This window comes from Heterodontus francisci, chromosome 29 (genome assembly GCF_036365525.1).
Source record: "Heterodontus francisci isolate sHetFra1 chromosome 29, sHetFra1.hap1, whole genome shotgun sequence".
Lineage (NCBI taxonomy): Eukaryota > Metazoa > Chordata > Chondrichthyes > Heterodontiformes > Heterodontidae > Heterodontus > Heterodontus francisci.
Window position 1 is genome coordinate 20,390,255 of NC_090399.1, and position 17,600 is coordinate 20,407,854.

The 17,600-nt window shown below is 52.1% G+C and overlaps 1 protein-coding gene across 2 annotated transcripts in view; it reads right to left on the bottom strand.

The window, feature by feature from the left end:
• The window catches only part of LOC137345970 (zinc-binding protein A33-like), a 67,752-nt gene that overhangs the window by 12,297 nt on the left and 37,855 nt on the right, over nt 1-17,600 (bottom strand). The window contains exon 3 of one of the 2 annotated variants that reach the window (XM_068009231.1): nt 6,918-7,151. The exons of the other annotated variant lie outside the window; for it this stretch is intronic. Coding sequence (XP_067865332.1) covers nt 6,918-7,151 — 234 coding nt within the window. The remainder of the gene's footprint in view (nt 1-6,917; nt 7,152-17,600) is intronic. 2 annotated transcript variants of the gene reach the window in all.

The window sequence follows — 17,600 nt, forward strand, 5'->3', positions numbered from 1 at the left end:
GTGGGATTACCCTCTAACAACACTGTGGGATTACCCTCTGACAACACTGTGGGATTACCCTCTAACAACACTGTGGGATTACCCTCCAACAACACTGTGGGATTACCCTCTAACAGCACTGTGGGATTACCCTCTAACAACACTGTGGGATTACCCTCTAACAACACTGTGGAATTACACTCTAACAGCACTGTGGGATTACCCTCTAACAACACTGTGGGATTACCCTCTAACAACACTGTGGGATTACACTCTAACAGCACTGTGGGATTACCCTCTAACAGCACTGTGGGATTACCCTCTAACAACACTGCGGGATTACCCTCAAGCAACACTGTGGGATTACCCCCAAACAGCACTGTGGGGATTACCCTCTAACAACTCTGTGGTATTACCCTCTAACAACACTGTGGGATTACCCCTAACAGCACTGTGGGACTCCCCTCTAACAACACTGTGGGATTACCCTCTAACAACACTGTGGGATTACCCTCTAACAACACTGTGGAATTACACTCTAACAGCACTGTGGGATTACCCTCTAACAACACTGTGGGATTACCCTCTAACAACACTGTGGGATTACACTCTAACAGCACTGTGGGATTACCCTCTAACAGCACTGTGGGATTACCCTCTAACAACACTGCGGGATTACCCTCAAGCAACACTGTGGGATTAGCCCCAAACAGCACTGTGGGATTACCCTCTAACAACACTGTGGTATTACCCTCTAACAACACTGTGGGATTACCCCTAACAGCGCTGTGGGACTCCCCTCTAACAACACTGTGGTATTACCCTCTAACAACACTGTGGGATTACCCCTAACAGCGCTGTGGGACTCCCCTCTAACAACACTGTGGGATTACCCCCTAACAACACTGTGGGATTACCCTCGAACAACACTGTGGGATTACCCTCTAACAACACTGTGGGATTACCCTCTAACAACACCGTGGGATTACCCTCTAACAGCACTGTGGGATTACCCCCAAACAGCACTGTGGGATTACCCCCAAACAGCACTGTGGGATTACCCTCTAAGAGCACTGTGGGATTACCCTCTAACAACACTGTGGGATTAACCCCAAACAGCTCTCTGGGAATACCCCCTAACAACACTGTGGGATTACCCTCTAACAACACTGTGGGATCACCCTCTAACAGCACTGTGGGAATACCCCCTAACAACACTGTGGGATTACCCTCTAACAACACTGTGGGATTACCCTCTAACAGCACTGTGGGATTACCCTCTAACAGCACTGTGGGATTACCCCCTAACAACACTGTGGGATTACTCCCCTAACTGCACTGTGGGATTAGCCCCTAACTGCACTGTGGGATTACCCTCTAACTGCACTGTGGGATTACCCTCTAACTACACTGTGGGATTAGCCCCTAACTGCACTGTGGGATTAGCCTCTAACTGCACTGTGGGATTACCCCCTAACTGCACTGTGGGATTAGCCCCTAACTGCACTGTGGTATTAGCCTGTAACTGCACTGTGGGATTTTTCCCCCTAACTGCACTGTGGGATTAGCCCCTAACTGCACTGTGGGATTATCCCCTAACTGCACTGTGGGATTAGCCACTAACTGCACTGTGGGATTACCCTCTAACTGCACTGTGGGATTAGCCCCTAACTGCACTGTGGTATTAGCCTCTAACTGCACTGTGGGATTTTTCCCCCTGACTGCACTGTGGGATTAGCCCCTAACTGCACTGTGGGATTATCCCCTAACTGCACTGTGGGATTAGCCACTAACTGCACTGTGGGATTACCCTCTAACTGCACTGTGGGATTAGCCCCTAACTGCACTGTGGGATTAGCCTCTAACTGCACTGTGGGATTAGCCTCTAACTGCACTGTGGGATTAGCCCCTAACTGCACTGTGGGATTAGCCTCTAACTGCACTGTGGGATTATCCCCTAACTGCACTGTGGGATTAGCCTCTAACTGCACTGTGGGATTATCCCCTAACTGCACTGTGGGATTAGCCACTAACTGCACTGTGGGATTAGCCTCTAACTGCACTGTGGGATTAGCCTCTAACTGCACTGTGGGATTAGCCTCTAACTGCACTGTGGGATTATCCCCTAACTGCACTGTGGGATTATCCCCTAACTGCACTGTGGGATTAGCCTCTAACTGCACTGTGGGATTAGCCTCTAACTGCACTGTGGGATTATCCCCTAACTGCACTGTGGGATTAGCCTCTAACTGCACTGTGGGATTATCCCCTAACTGCACTGTGGGATTAGCCTCTAACTGCACTGTGGGATTATCCCCTAACTGCACTGTGGGATTAGCCTCTAACTGCACTGTGGGATTATCCCCTAACTGCACTGTGGGATTAGCCTCTAACTGCACTGTGGGATTATCCCCTAACTGCACTGTGGGATTAGCCTCTAACTGCACTGTGGGATTATCCCCTAACTGCACTGTGGGATTAGCCTCTAACAACACTGTGGGATTACCCCTAACAGCGCTGTGGGACTCCCCTCTAACAACACTGTGGGATTACCCCCTAACAACACTGTGGGATTACCCTCGAACAACACTGTGGGATTACCCTCTAACAACACTGTGGGATTACCCTCTAACAACACCGTGGGATTACCCTCTAACAGCACTGTGGGATTACCCCCAAACAGCACTGTGGGATTACCCCCAAACAGCACTGTGGGATTACCCTCTAAGAGCACTGTGGGATTACCCTCTAACAACACTGTGGGATTAACCCCAAACAGCTCTCTGGGAATACCCCCTAACAACACTGTGGGATTACCCTCTAACAACACTGTGGGATCACCCTCTAACAGCACTGTGGGAATACCCCCTAACAACACTGTGGGATTACCCTCTAACAACACTGTGGGATTACCCTCTAACAGCACTGTGGGATTACCCTCTAACAGCACTGTGGGATTACCCCCTAACAACACTGTGGGATTACTCCCCTAACTGCACTGTGGGATTAGCCCCTAACTGCACTGTGGGATTACCCTCTAACTGCACTGTGGGATTACCCTCTAACTACACTGTGGGATTAGCCCCTAACTGCACTGTGGGATTAGCCTCTAACTGCACTGTGGGATTACCCCCTAACTGCACTGTGGGATTAGCCCCTAACTGCACTGTGGTATTAGCCTGTAACTGCACTGTGGGATTTTTCCCCCTAACTGCACTGTGGGATTAGCCCCTAACTGCACTGTGGGATTATCCCCTAACTGCACTGTGGGATTAGCCACTAACTGCACTGTGGGATTACCCTCTAACTGCACTGTGGGATTAGCCCCTAACTGCACTGTGGTATTAGCCTCTAACTGCACTGTGGGATTTTTCCCCCTGACTGCACTGTGGGATTAGCCCCTAACTGCACTGTGGGATTATCCCCTAACTGCACTGTGGGATTAGCCACTAACTGCACTGTGGGATTACCCTCTAACTGCACTGTGGGATTAGCCCCTAACTGCACTGTGGGATTAGCCTCTAACTGCACTGTGGGATTAGCCTCTAACTGCACTGTGGGATTAGCCCCTAACTGCACTGTGGGATTAGCCTCTAACTGCACTGTGGGATTATCCCCTAACTGCACTGTGGGATTAGCCTCTAACTGCACTGTGGGATTATCCCCTAACTGCACTGTGGGATTAGCCACTAACTGCACTGTGGGATTAGCCTCTAACTGCACTGTGGGATTAGCCTCTAACTGCACTGTGGGATTATCCCCTAACTGCACTGTGGGATTATCCCCTAACTGCACTGTGGGATTAGCCTCTAACTGCACTGTGGGATTAGCCTCTAACTGCACTGTGGGATTATCCCCTAACTGCACTGTGGGATTAGCCTCTAACTGCACTGTGGGATTATCCCCTAACTGCACTGTGGGATTAGCCTCTAACTGCACTGTGGGATTATCCCCTAACTGCACTGTGGGATTAGCCTCTAACTGCACTGTGGGATTATCCCCTAACTGCACTGTGGGATTAGCCTCTAACTGCACTGTGGGATTATCCCCTAACTGCACTGTGGGATTAGCCTCTAACTGCACTGTGGGATTATCCCCTAACTGCACTGTGGGATTAGCCTCTAACTGCACTGTGGGATTATCCCCGAACTGCACTGTGGGATTAGCCTCTAACTGCACTGTGGGATTATCCCCTAACTGCACTGTGGGATTAGCCTCTAACTGCACTGTGGGATTAGCCTCTAACTGCACTGTGGGATTATCCCCTAACTGCACTGTGGGATTAGCCTCTAACTGCACTGTGGGATTATCCCCTAACTGCACTGTGGGATTAGCCACTAACTGCACTGTGGGATTAGCCTCTAACTGCACTGTGGGATTAGCCTCTAACTGCACTGTGGGATTAGCCACTAACTGCACTGTGGGATTAGCCTCTAACTGCACTGTGGGATTAGCCTCTAACTGCACTGTGGAATTAGCCTCTAACTGCACTGTGGGATTAGCCTCTAACTGCACTGTGGGATTAGCCCCTAACTGCACTGTGGGATTAGCCTCTAACTGCACTGTGGGATTATCCCCTAACTGCACTGTGGGATTAGCCTCTAACTGCACTGTGGGATTAGCCTCTAACTGCGCTGTGGGATTAGCCCCTAACTGCACTGTGGGATTAGCCTCTAACTGCACTGTGGGATTACCCCCTAACTGCACTGTGGGATTAGCCTCTAACTGCACTGTGGGATTACCCCCCCTAACTGCACTGTGGGATTAGCCCCTAACTGCACTGTGGGATTAGCCTCTAACTGCACTGTGGGATTAGCCCCTAACTGCACTGTTGGATTACCCCCTAACAACACTGTGGGATTACCCCCTAACAACACTGTGGGTTTACCCCTCTAACTGCACTGTGGGATTACCCCCTAACAACACTGTGGGACTACCCTCCAACAACACTGTGGGATCACCCTCTAACAGCACTGTGGGAATGCCCCCTAACAACACTGTGGGATTACCCTCTAACAACACTGTGGGATTACCCTCTAACAGCACTGTGGGATTACCCTCTAACAGCACTGTGGGATTACCCCCTAACTGCACTGTGGGATTAGCCTCTAACTGCACTGTGGGATTACCCCCTAACTGCACTGTGGGATTAGCCTCTAACTGCACTGTGGGATTACCCCCTAACTGCACTGTGGGATTACCCCCTAACTGCACTGTGGGATTAGCCTCTAACTGCACTGTGGGATTACCCCCCCTAACTGCACTGTGGGATTAGCCTCTAACTGCACTGTGGGATTACCCCCCACCCTAACTGCACTGTGGGATTAGCCTCTAACTGCACTGTGGGATTACCCCCCCTAACTGCACTGTGGGATTAGCCTCTAACTGCACTGTGGGATTACCCCCCCCTAACTGCACTGTGGGATTAGCCTCTAACTGCACTGTGGGATTACCCTCCCTAACTGAACTGTGGGATTAGCCCCTAACTGCACTGTGTGATTAGCCTCTAACTGCACTGTGGGATTAGCCCCTAACTGCACTGTGTGATTAGCCTCTAACTGCACTGTGGGATTACCCCCTAACTGCACTGTGGGATTACCCTCTAACTGCACTGTGGGATTAGCCCCTAACTGCACTGTGTGATTAGCCTCTAACAGCACTGTGGGATTACCCTCTAACAACACTGTGGGATTACCCTCGAACTGCACTGTGGGATTAGCCTCTAACTGCACTGTGGGATTACCCTCTAACAACACTGTGGGATTACCCTCGAACTGCACTGTGGGATTAGCCTCTAACTGCACTGTGGGATTACCCACTAACTGCACTGTGGGATTAGCCTCTAACTGCACTGTGGGATTAGCCTCTAACTGCACTGTGGAATTACCCCCTAACTGCACTGTGGGATTACCCACTAACTGCACTGTGGGATTAGCCACTAACTGCACTGTGGGATTAGCCTCTAACTGCACTGTGGGATTAGCCATTAACTGCACTGTGGGATTAGCCTCTAACTACACTGTGGGATTAGCCACTAACTGCACTGTGGGATTAGCCTCTAACTGCACTGTGGGATTACCCACCATCTGCACTGTGGGATTACCCACTAACTGCACTGTGGGATTAGCCTCTAACTGCACTGTGGGATTAGCCACTAACTGCACTGTGGGATTAGCCTCTAACTGCACTGTGGGATTAGCCACTAACTGCACTGTGGGATTAGCCTCTAACTGCACTGTGGAATTACCCCCTAACTGCATTGTGGGATTACCCACTAACTGCACTGTGGGATTACCCACTAACTGCACTGTGGGATTAGCCACTAACTGCACTGTGGGATTAGCCTCTAACTGCACTGTGGAATTACCCCCTAACTGCACTGTGGGATTACCCACTAACTGCACTGTGGGATTACCCACTAACTGCACTGTGGGATTAGCCACTAACTGCACTGTGGGATTAACCACTAACTGCACTGTGGGATTAGCCTCTAACTACACTGTGGGATTAGCCACTAACTGCACTGTTGGATTAGCCTCTAACTGCACTGTGGGATTACCCACTAACTGCACTGTGGGATTAGCCTCCAACTGCACTGTGGGATTAGCCACTAACTGCACTGTGGGATTAGCCTCTAACTGCACTGTGGGATTACCCACTAACTGCACTGTGGGATTAGCCTCTAACTGCACTGTGGGATTCCCCTCTAACTGCACTGTGGGATTAGCCTCTAACTGCACTGTGGGATTACCCCCTAACTGCACTGTAGGAGCACCTTTGCCACCCGGACTGCAGTGGTGAATGTCGTCAGTTCACGAGCAGGTTCTCAAGGGTGTGCAGGGATGGGCAATAAATGCCTGTTTTTGCTGGTGATGCCCACATCCCAGGAATGATTTTTTTTTTAATCCTGTCTGTATTTATAGTGGAGATCTTCTCACTGTCAGAAGCCTGCTTTGATCCTCCGTGTGTATCAGCGAGTGTATCTCAGCGATGAACTTCTCAATGGAGCTGCTCTTCTTGGAGATGTGTTTGAGGTTTCCCTCCAGTGACTGCACCAGAGTCTCTGATTCTCTCCTCAGCTTGTCACTCAGGGTGTTCTCCTGCTCCAGCAGAAACTGGTGCAATTTAGCAAATTCAGCTTCAATATTTTCCTGGAGGCTCTTCACCAGCTCCTAGAACATGAAGGGGGCAGGAGGGAAATGACGTGTTGACAGTCACAAGATGTGAAAGGGTGATAGCATTTCAGCCCATTCCATGTCACCCTTCCTCATTACCAAGCCAAGCCATCTTTCCGTGGCAATATGGAAGCTTATTTTGGCGTATTTTGGCTTATTGACAGCATTCACAGCATGGGTTAAACGCAGAGTAAAGCTCCCTCTACACTGTCCCATCAAACATTCCCAGGGCAGGTACAGCATGGGTTAAACACAGAGTAAAGCTCCATCTACAATGTGCCATCAAACACACTCCGGGTAGGTACAGCACTGGGTTAGATACCGAGTAAAGCTCCCTCTACACTGTCCTATCAAACACTCCCAGAACGGGAACAGCATGGGGTCAGATACAGAGTAATACTCCCTCTACACTGTCCCATCAAACACACTCCAGGTAAGTACAGCACTGGATTATATATTGAGTAAAGCCTCCTCTACACTGTCCCATCAAACACTCCCAGGACAGGAACAGCATGTGGTTAGATACAGAGTAAAGCCTCCTCTACACAGTCCCATCAAACACACTCCGGGTAAGGACAGCATCAGTTAGATACAGAGTAAAACTCCCTCTACATTGTCCCATCAAACACTCCCAGGGCAGGTACAGCACGGGGTTAGATACAGAGTAAAGCTCCCTGTACCCTGTCCCCCTCAAACACTCCCAGGACAGGGACCGCACGGGACTTTCTGCTGCCTGATTGAGGATTGCTCCGAGGTTCAGCTTTACTGTAGGCTGTGTGCTGAAGCTGGAGGCTGGAGACTGGAGGCTGGAGGCTGTGCAACTGCTGCAGGGAGAGAGAGACAGAGACCGAGAGGAAGATCTTTCCACTTATTCTGTCAACAAGGAAAAGGAACAGGTAGACAAAGGAACTGAAAGCTCTTCTGTGAGTTTGGTTTAACATTGCAGAGTTTTTGTATTTGATTATTGGAGGGGGAAAGAAGAGGAAGGACGAAGACCTAGGGTGGAGCTGCTTGTTTCAATAGGGGCCTCCTGTGTTGTTACCATCGAATCGGGAGCTCCCTTTCCAGCCCAAACACTTGGCCTGGGACAGCGGGAGCTGCCTGGGTGAAGAGACTGTACTGTTGTTTGATAACATACGGAGTAGTGTGTTCCTGGGCAGCTTCAGCTGTCCCAGGTGAAGACATCACCTCCCTCCAACCAGAAGACCAGCGATAAGACTGCTCTGTAATTTTGCAGCTGCAAAAGACTATTTCCTCCTGGCCTTCCTCCCCCTCAGCTTCTTCCCCTTTGCCTCTGACTCTTTGCACTGTCAAGTTGTTGTTATATTTGATAATTGTTTTTCCCCTCTCTCGCTCAACATACGGTGGGTGTAACTCTTCTGCCCCATGGCTTCCTAGTCCTCTCCGGTGGTGGGGCCGTCCTATGCTGCAGCAGCTGCTGTGGCCATTCCTGTTGCCCCGTCACCTTTCCAGCTTTTGACAACAAAGCATGGGGCGAAGAGTTACACCCACCCAAATATGACAATTGAGACATGCATGAAGGCAATGTCCAAGGTTGTCAGCCCCTCGGCCATTGTTGCAGCCTCAAAAATGCACGGGAAGGCGGTGTTTTCCCTGAAGACCGAGCGGGTGTTGTCCATGGCCCTGAGTAAAGGGTTCACAGTGGGTGGGACTTTCCTGCCAATGGACCCTCTGGGGGCCACTGCACAGCGAGTAACGTTACCCAACGTCCCGCCCATCATTCCCAGTGAGCTCCTCTTCACCCAGCTATACCATCAGCGGGAGGTGAGGTTGGGGACCACCCCAGTCCTGCTCGGTCTTCGGGAGAGCAACCTCCGGCATGTGTACTCCTTCCGCCACCAGTTATTTATGCAGCTGATGCAAGAGGAGGTCACAGAGGGCTGGGACATCCACCCCAAAGCATGTGATGGGTGTGTCGGCTGCTGGCGGTGACGACCCGAAGGAGGATGGGGACTCGGTGTGGGGCACAGAGGATGCTCTTGAATCCATGGCCAGTGAAGCAGTGGACTTTCTCATGCCTCCTACCAAGTCTCCTCTCATCCCCACCATGGAACTCCGGGACTTTCTCGCGACCTGCAGCGGTTGGCACAATAAAGTTCAGCTGGCCCTCGGCTGGTGGTCAAGTTTGGCGCTGATCATCCAGTCCATCCTTGCTACCCTCAAGAAGGGAGGGAAGGGTGCAGGCATGAAACTGGTTGAGATGCGCCAGTTTAAATTGTTCCTTGAAGGGTTGCTGGGGGAGTGGAAGGCGAGGTGCACTTCCGCTCCCTTCTCAAAATAAGGTGTTGGTGACGGGTCTCTAAGTTCTTTTGACATGAAGATAACCACAGCCAGCCTCAACATCAACGGCAGCAGGGGGCCTCACTGCAGATTTCACAATCTCTCAGTCCTCAGGGAAGGGAGATACGCGGTGAGCTTTCTGCAGGAAACCCACACCGTTCCGGGAGACGAAGCCACCTGGCTCCTGGAGTGGCAGGGTGGGGTCTGCATGAGTCACCTCACCCCTATTTCTAGTGGGGTGGCTAACTTGTTGGCCCTGATTTTTCGGCCGAGATCTTGGGGGTCAAGGAGCTAGTGCCGGGCCGCTTGCTCCACCTCGCCGTTCGCCTGGGTAGCGTGCCACTCCACTTTGTGAATGTGCACATGCCCAGGCCCGGCGCGTTGCAAGCGCGCTTCTTTAAACAAGTGTCCACTCTCTTGAGTTCTATCGATAGCAGCGAGTGCATCATCCTCAGAGGGGATTTTAACTGCACCCTCGAGATGGGGGATCGCTCCGGTCCGCAGCGCAGCCAGGTGTCAGTGGAGAAGTTGAGGGAACTGATCCGCTCCCTCGACTTGGTGGACATCTGGTGGAATCTCCATCCCGACTCCAGTGTCTTCACGTGGAGGTCTGGAGGAGGAGGGTTCCGAATCCACCGCCTCTACATTTCGCAGGCGTACGTCTCCCGCGTCTCAGGGGCCTCCATGCGGCTGGTGCCATGCTGGGACCCCCACCTGGTGTGGGCAGAGTTCACTCTGCTCCACACACGGGCGGGGTCCACGTACTGGCACTTTAACAACTTTAACATGGAGGACGAGCGACTCCAGGACTCGTTCCATTGATTCTGGGCTGACTGGAGAAGGAAGCTATGGTGGGATGTGGCAAGACTCACATCCGCGCCTTCTGTCAGGAGTACGCGAAGGGGTCGACCAAGAAACGGGAAGCAGAGATTGTGCACCTTGAGAGGGAGACTTGGAGTCCCATCACAGTCATGCTACAACAGACCCGTCCCTGTGGCAGGCGCACAAAGACAAGAAGGGCGTACTGAGGGACCTGCAGCTCGTCGGGTCTCGAGGTGTGTATGTGAGGTTGTGGATCCAGATTCTGGAAGATTTGGACCGCGCCGCACCCTTCTGCTACTGGCTGGAAAAATGCCAGGCAATCCGTAAACAGCTCGTTGAGCTGCTGGCCGACGACGGATCCTCCGTCATGGACCCAGAGGGAATGGGCCTCCTGTTCCGTACTTATTACAGTGCGTTGTTCTCTCCAGATCCGTCCAGCGAGGATGCGCGTAGATTTTGGTGGGAGGACCTGCCGTAGGTCAGCCCAGAGGGCACCGAAGGATTGGCGGCTCTGTTCACTTTGGCGGAGCTGACTGGCGTCCTCCACCAACTCTCGAGGGGCAAATCCTCTGGGCTTGACGGGCTGATTGTGGAGTTCCTCAGGGCATTCTTGGATGATCTGGTGGGCAATTACGCGCGGGTCCTAGGAGAAAGCCTGGTGACCGGAGAGATGCCCCTCTCGTTGCGCAGGGTAGTCATCGTCCTGCTGCTGAAGAGGGGTGATCTCCTCCTGCTTAAGAACTGACAACCAGTCTCCCTCTTCAGCACGGATTAAACGATCTTTGCCCGGGCTATGTCTGCCCACCTGGGTTCCATGCTGACCCACATGATCCACCCCGACCAGTCCTACAAGGTCCCGGGCTGGTCCATCCAGGACAATATTCACCTGGTCCGGAACCTGATCCATCTTTCCCAGAGGACTGGTCTGTCAGTCGCCTTTCTCTCCCTCGATCAGGAGAAGGCGTTCGACAGGGTGGATCATGAATACCTTTTCGGGACTCTGCACGCATTCGAACTCGGGTCACATTTTGTGGCCCGGGAAGCCGCAGAGTGTCTGGTCAAAATTAACGGGTCCTTGAAGGGGTCCCTCCAATTTGGGAGAGGAGTGTGCCAGGGATGCCCCATGTCCGGCCAATTACCATCTGCGTGGAGCCGTTCCTGTGCCTGCTTCGCAGGAGGTTGACGGGATTGGCTCTGTGCGGGCCGGCCATGCGGGTCATCCTCTCGGCTTACGCCGACGACGTGCTCCTCACGGTCACAGATCCCGTTGACTTGCGGAGGATGCGCGACTGCCAGCAGACCTTTTCTGCTGTGTCCTCCGCGAGGATCAATTGGGAGAAATGTTCCGGTCTCCTGGTAGGTCAGTGGAGGGTGGACTCCTTACCGGAGGAGTTAATACCTTTTGCGTGGAGCACCACGCAACTCCTCTATCTGGGAGTCCAGCTTAGCCCCGCTGAGGAAGCCTGGCCGGCAAACTGGCAGGAGTTGGAGGCGAAAGTCACCACTCGACTGGGGCACTGGACAGGACTGCTCCGAGTGCTTTCCTACAGGGGCCGAGCGCTGGTCATAAACCAACTCGTGGCCTCGATGCTGTGGTACCGATTGGTTACTTTGGCCGCGCCCCCTGCATTCACCACCAAGATCCAGAAGAAGCTCGTCTATTTCTTCTGGGGCAAGAGGAAACACTAGGTCTCTGCCACAGTCCTGAGTCTCCCGATTGAGGAGGGCAGCCAGTCGCTGTTGTGTGTCCGCACCCAGGCTGCAACTCTCCGCTTTCGGACCCTGCAGAGATACCTGTACGTCGAGCATCCTCCCAGATGATGTGCGCTGGCAACATATTTTTTCCGCCAGGGCACTGCCTTCAAGAAGACATGCAGCTTCCGGGGGAGGAAGCCACGTCTCTCTGAGGGAATTGCGTGACTTTTATCGGGATCTAGTCAGAGTCTGGAACATGGTAGCTTCCAGGCAGGGCGCTGCCCTGCCGGTGAAGGAGAGCGCCTTGGCTGTCCGGGCGGCCGGCTCCGGGGATGGACCGACAGACAGAGGAGTAACCGAAGCCCCCAGGATGCCCTTCACTGCAGGTAACAAAGGGGCTTGGGAGTGCAGCCAAGCTGACCCCCACTCAGCCGGAACTGCTCATCAGACCCAGGCCTCGAAACCCTCCTCGGGAGCTGGTCCCGCAAAACCCAAGCCGCCTCTCGGAAATGCCCTCTGTGCCATTCCACATGGCGCAGAGGGGTTTCCGGGTACGGGCTGCTCCTGCACACGCTCCACTTCCTCGCTCTGGTCAGCCGCCCAGTCAGGCTGTGGCAGTCCGTGTTGCCATCTGGCGGTCAGGGGAAACCCCGTTGGAGGTCTATCTACACGGGACTCCTCCCCCTTTACAACAGGTACCTGCGGTGGAGGGTATTACAGAGGGCAGTCCCGTGCAATAGACTTTTAAGTAGGTTCACGGACTCCCCGGCCGCCTGTAATTTCTGCGGCCTGGACGAGACTGTGTTCCACGTAGAAATGGAGTGTGTGAGGTTGCAGCCCCTCTTTGAGTATTTGAAGGGGCTGCTCCTCAGACTTTGGCTGCACTTCAGCCCCACGCTCCTGATCTTTGGGCACCCAGTGCGGAGGGGCGTGGGCCGGGGGGAGGATCTCCCCATTGGTCTGCTCCTGGGCCTGGCCAAGGTGGCAATTCACAGGTCCAGGCTGCGGGCCGTCGGGGGGCCCATCCGCCCTGGTTGCCTGCCCCTCTTCTGAGGTTATGTTCGTTGCCGGGTATCCCTGGAGAAGGAGCATGTGGTGTCCGCCGGTTCGCTTGCGGCCTTCCGCAACCGATGGGCACCGCAGGGGCTGGAGTGCATCACAGATGCCGAAAATGGCATCTTAATTTGTGCTTTGTTTTATTTATGCGATTTTAATGAAGCTATTTTATAAAATAATAAAGGAGGCCTGAGGAATAAAGGCCCCATCAACAAAAATATATAAAAGTGTCCTGGGGTATGAAGGCCACCAGAAAAAAAGAAAACAAGTTCGATACAGAGTGACGCTCCCTCTACGCTGTCCCCATCAAACACTCAATTTAGTGCAAAACCAGTAGCAGCTTTGCACTGTGGGCTAATGGGAACTCATTTCCCAAGCGTCAGTTGACCCCCTTTTCATGCCGTCATTCGCTTTTTGCTTTCCACTGTTGTCGCTGAAGTGACTGTATCTGTGTCTTACCCACCGCTCTACACTCACTGAAATCAGCTGGGCAGAAGCATGGGGTTGTACAATGATGATTTAGACAGTGCTGATCTCGTCTCCATTTCTCCCCCACCCCATCCTCTCTGAACAGACCCATCAAGCAAATTGACCAGAGCTGACACATTACAGAGTGAACAATTGGTCTGCTCTGTGTGTATTGATGTACTATTATATCCTACCCACCAGGTGGCACATACGCCTCTCAGTCAGAAGTTTCAATCCCACTCCAGAGGTTTGATGCTCGGGTTCAGTACTGAGGGAGTGCTGCACTGTCAGAGGTGCCATCTTTCAGATGAGACATTAAACCAGAGCCCCCGTTTGCTCTCCCAGGTGAAAGTAAAACATCCCATGCCACTATTCTTAAGAAGAGCAGTGCCCTGGTCAATATTTATCCCTCAATCAACATCACTAAAAACAGGTTATCTGGTGGTTATCACATTGCTGTTGGTGGGATCTAGCTGTGCGCAAATTGGTTGTTGTGTTTCCTAGATTTCAACATTTCAAAAAATACAATTACTTCAAAAGTAATTGGCTGTTAAAAGATTTTGGGATGTCCTGAGGTGCTATATGAGTGCAAGTCTTTTTTCTTTCCATACAACATTTTGCAAATTGCCTTAGGTAGCCAGTAGCAACCCCTGCTGGCAGCAAAGCAGTTTGTCATGCCCACAAGGAGCTGTGATGAAATAAACATTGAATTTTAAAAAATGTCCACTGTTCAACAAAACTGCAAGAACATGGGCACTTGCACCACAGTTGAAATGGAGTAGCGGTCGTGTGACCCCATCCTGTACTGGAAATCAACAAACCTGTCGACAAAGACGAGACATTGTTATGCTCATCTGAAATAGCTGTGGGGAGAACCCCTTCGAAATTGAAAGGAGGACTATTGCATATTGATGTCCCCTGTCGGCATGATTGAACTAACAAAGAATTTTGGAGACAGACTGACTCACAGTCCAAACTAACATGAATAGGTGTAAAGTAGCACCGTGTTGATGGAATAGTCCCCATTCAGACATCAATCAATAGCCATGGTTTCCATATCCTTGTCCATTGTGTGGTCACACCAGGGGAGAGGGCCATGTGTCTCCTAACAGAAACTCTAAAGTGATGGATCTTTACCTCTGGAGAGAGAGAGGGCAGATTAAGCAAACATATCAGGAAGCCAGTCCAGCCAGAGGCTGTGCAAGAGATTCAGCCAAGCAAGAAAAACCCTGCTGAACACATGGCACAGAGATGCTCTATCAATCAAGGTAACAAAAGTCCACACCACCAGCTTTGTGCTGAGTTGTAATCACTGGAACCCAAGTTCAAGACTATAGACACCTAGTCCTGCACCTTTAAAAAGACTTTCCTCCTGAGAAGATTCAACAGGTTTACTGTAAATCATGAACACTTGCCTCACTTTGGACTTTAAACTACATCCCAGCCTTTTCTCTCTATCAATTCTTGTGTGTGCGTGTGTTGAGTGAATGCTTGTCTCAGTATGGTTGCAACCAATTTGGGAACTGTTGAAAAATAAATAGTTTTTTTTCAAACCTATGAGAAAACCTGTCATTTGTCTGCTTATTTGACCCGAAAGACACTCAGGGGTTAACACATCATTTATAACAAAACACGATTGCTATCAATTGGGAGGTGAACAGTGGGAACCACCTAAAGCCCTTTCCACCTGTCAGTAACAAATTGGGGGCTCGAAGCCAGGAGTTTTTTTTGAAACATCAGATTAAATGAGAGATTTAGAAAAGGGAGGAAAATTGACCTCCACAACTGTCGGAAATTGAACAAACAGGTTTTCTCGTCTCATTCTTTACTTCCTTACAGTGCCAAAAACAAAAGACATGGCCACATTTAATTCTAAAGAGTTTGCAGAGCGGGGAGACATATCCCATGATAATTAAATCAAGTAAGTACTTAAGATTTGAAAACCCCAGCTGCCCAGCTGGGAAACCCATAAATTTTGTAAGTCAGTGAGCACAGGGGCTGATGGAGAATGAGAGACAGTGTAGGTCAGTGAGCACAGGGGTGATGGGTGAATGGGAGCCAGTGTGGGTCAGTTAGCACAGGGGTGATGGGAAACGCAGGACAGTATCGGTCAGTGAGCACAGCGGTGATGGGTGAATGGGAGCCAGTGTGGGTCAGTGAGCACAGGGGTGATGGAGAATGAGAGACAGTGTAGGTCAGTGAGCACAGGAGTAATGGGAAACGCAAGACAGTATAGGTCAGTGAGCACAGCGGTGATGGGTGAATGGGAGCCAGTGTGGGTCAGTGAGCACAGGGGTGATGGAGAAAGAGAGACAGTGTAGGTCAGTGAGCACAGGGGTGATGGGTGAATGGGAGCCAGTGTGGGTCAGTGAGCACAGGAGTAATGGGAAACGCAAGACAGTATAGGTCAGTGAGCACAGCGGTGATGGGTGAATGGGAGCCAGTGTGGGTCAGTGAGCACAGGGGTGATGGGTGAATGGGAGCCAGTGTGAGTCAGTGAGCACAGGGGTGATGGGTGAATAGGAGCCAGTGAAGGTCAGTGAGCACAGCGGTGATGGGTGAATGGGAGCCAGTGTGGGTCAGTGAGCACAGGGGTGATGGATGAATGGGAGCCAGTGTGGGTCAGTGAGCACAGGGGTGATGGGTGAATGGGAGCCAGTGTGGGTCAGTGAGCACAGAAGTAATGGGAAACGCAAGACAGTATAGGTCAGTGAGCACAGGGGTGATGGGTGAATGGGAGCCAGTGTGGGTCAGTGAGCACAGGGGTGATGGGTGAATGGGAGCCAGTGTGAGTCAGTGAGCACAGGGGTGATGGGTGAATGGGAGCCAGTGTGAGTCAGTGAGCACAGGGGTGAGGGGTGAATGGGAGCCAGTGTGGGTCAGTGAGCACAGGGGTGATGGGTGAATGGGAGCCAGTGTGGGTCAGTGAGCAGAGCGGTGATGGGTGAATGGGAGCCAGTGTGGGTCAGTGAGCACAGGGGTGATGGGTGAATGGGAGCCAGTGTGGGTCAGTGAGCACAGGGGTGATGGGTGAATGAGAGACAGTGTAGGTCAGTGAGCACAGAAGTAATGGGAAACGCAAGACAGAATAGGTCAGTGAGCACAGGGGTGATGGGTGAATGGGAGCCAGTGTGGGTCAGTCAGCACAGGGGTGATGGGTGAATGGGAGCCAGTGTGAGTCAGTGAGCACAGGGGTGATGGGTGAATGGGAGCCAGTGTGAGTCAGTGAGCACAGGGGTGATGGGTGAATGGGAGCTAGTGTGGGTCAGTGAGCACAGGGGTGATGGGTGAATGGGAGCCAGTGTGGGTCAGCGAGCAGAGGGGTGATGGGTGAATAGGAGCCAGTGTAGGTCAGTGAGCACAGGGGTGATGGGTGAATGAGATCCAGTGTGGGTCAGTGAGCAGAGGGGTGATGGGTGAATGGGAGCCAGTGTGGGTCAGTGAGCACAGGGGTGATGGGTGAATGGGAGCCAGTGTGGGTCAGTGAGCAGAGGGGTGATGGGTGAATGGGAGCCAGTGTGGGTCAGTGAGCACAGGGGTAATGGGTGAATGGGAGCCAGTGTAGGTCAGTGAGCACAGCGGTGATGGGTGAATGGGTGCCAGTGTGGGTCAGTGAGCACAGGGGTGATGGGTGAATGGGAGCCAGTGTGGGTCAGTCAGCACAGGGGTGATGGGTGAATGGGAGCCAGTGTGGGTCAGTGAGCACAGTGGTGATGGGTGAATGGGAGCTAGTGTGGGTCAGTGAGCACAGGGGTGATGGGTGAATGGGAGCCAGTGTGGGTCAGTGAGCACAGGGGTGATGGGTGAATGGGAGCCAGTGTGGGTCAGTGAGCACAGGGGTAATGGGTGAATGGGGGCCAGTGTGGGTCAGTGAGCACAGGGGCTGAAGGAGAATGTGAGACAGTGTAGGTCAGTGAGCACAGAAGTAATGGGAAACGCAAGACAGTATAGGTCAGTGAGCACAGGGGTGATGGGTGAATGGGAGCCAGTGTGGGTCAGTGAGCACAGGGGTGATGGGTGAATGGGAGCCAGTGTGAGTCAGTGAGCACAGGGGTGATGGGTGAATGGGAGCCAGTGTGAGTCAGTGAGCACAGGGGTGATGGG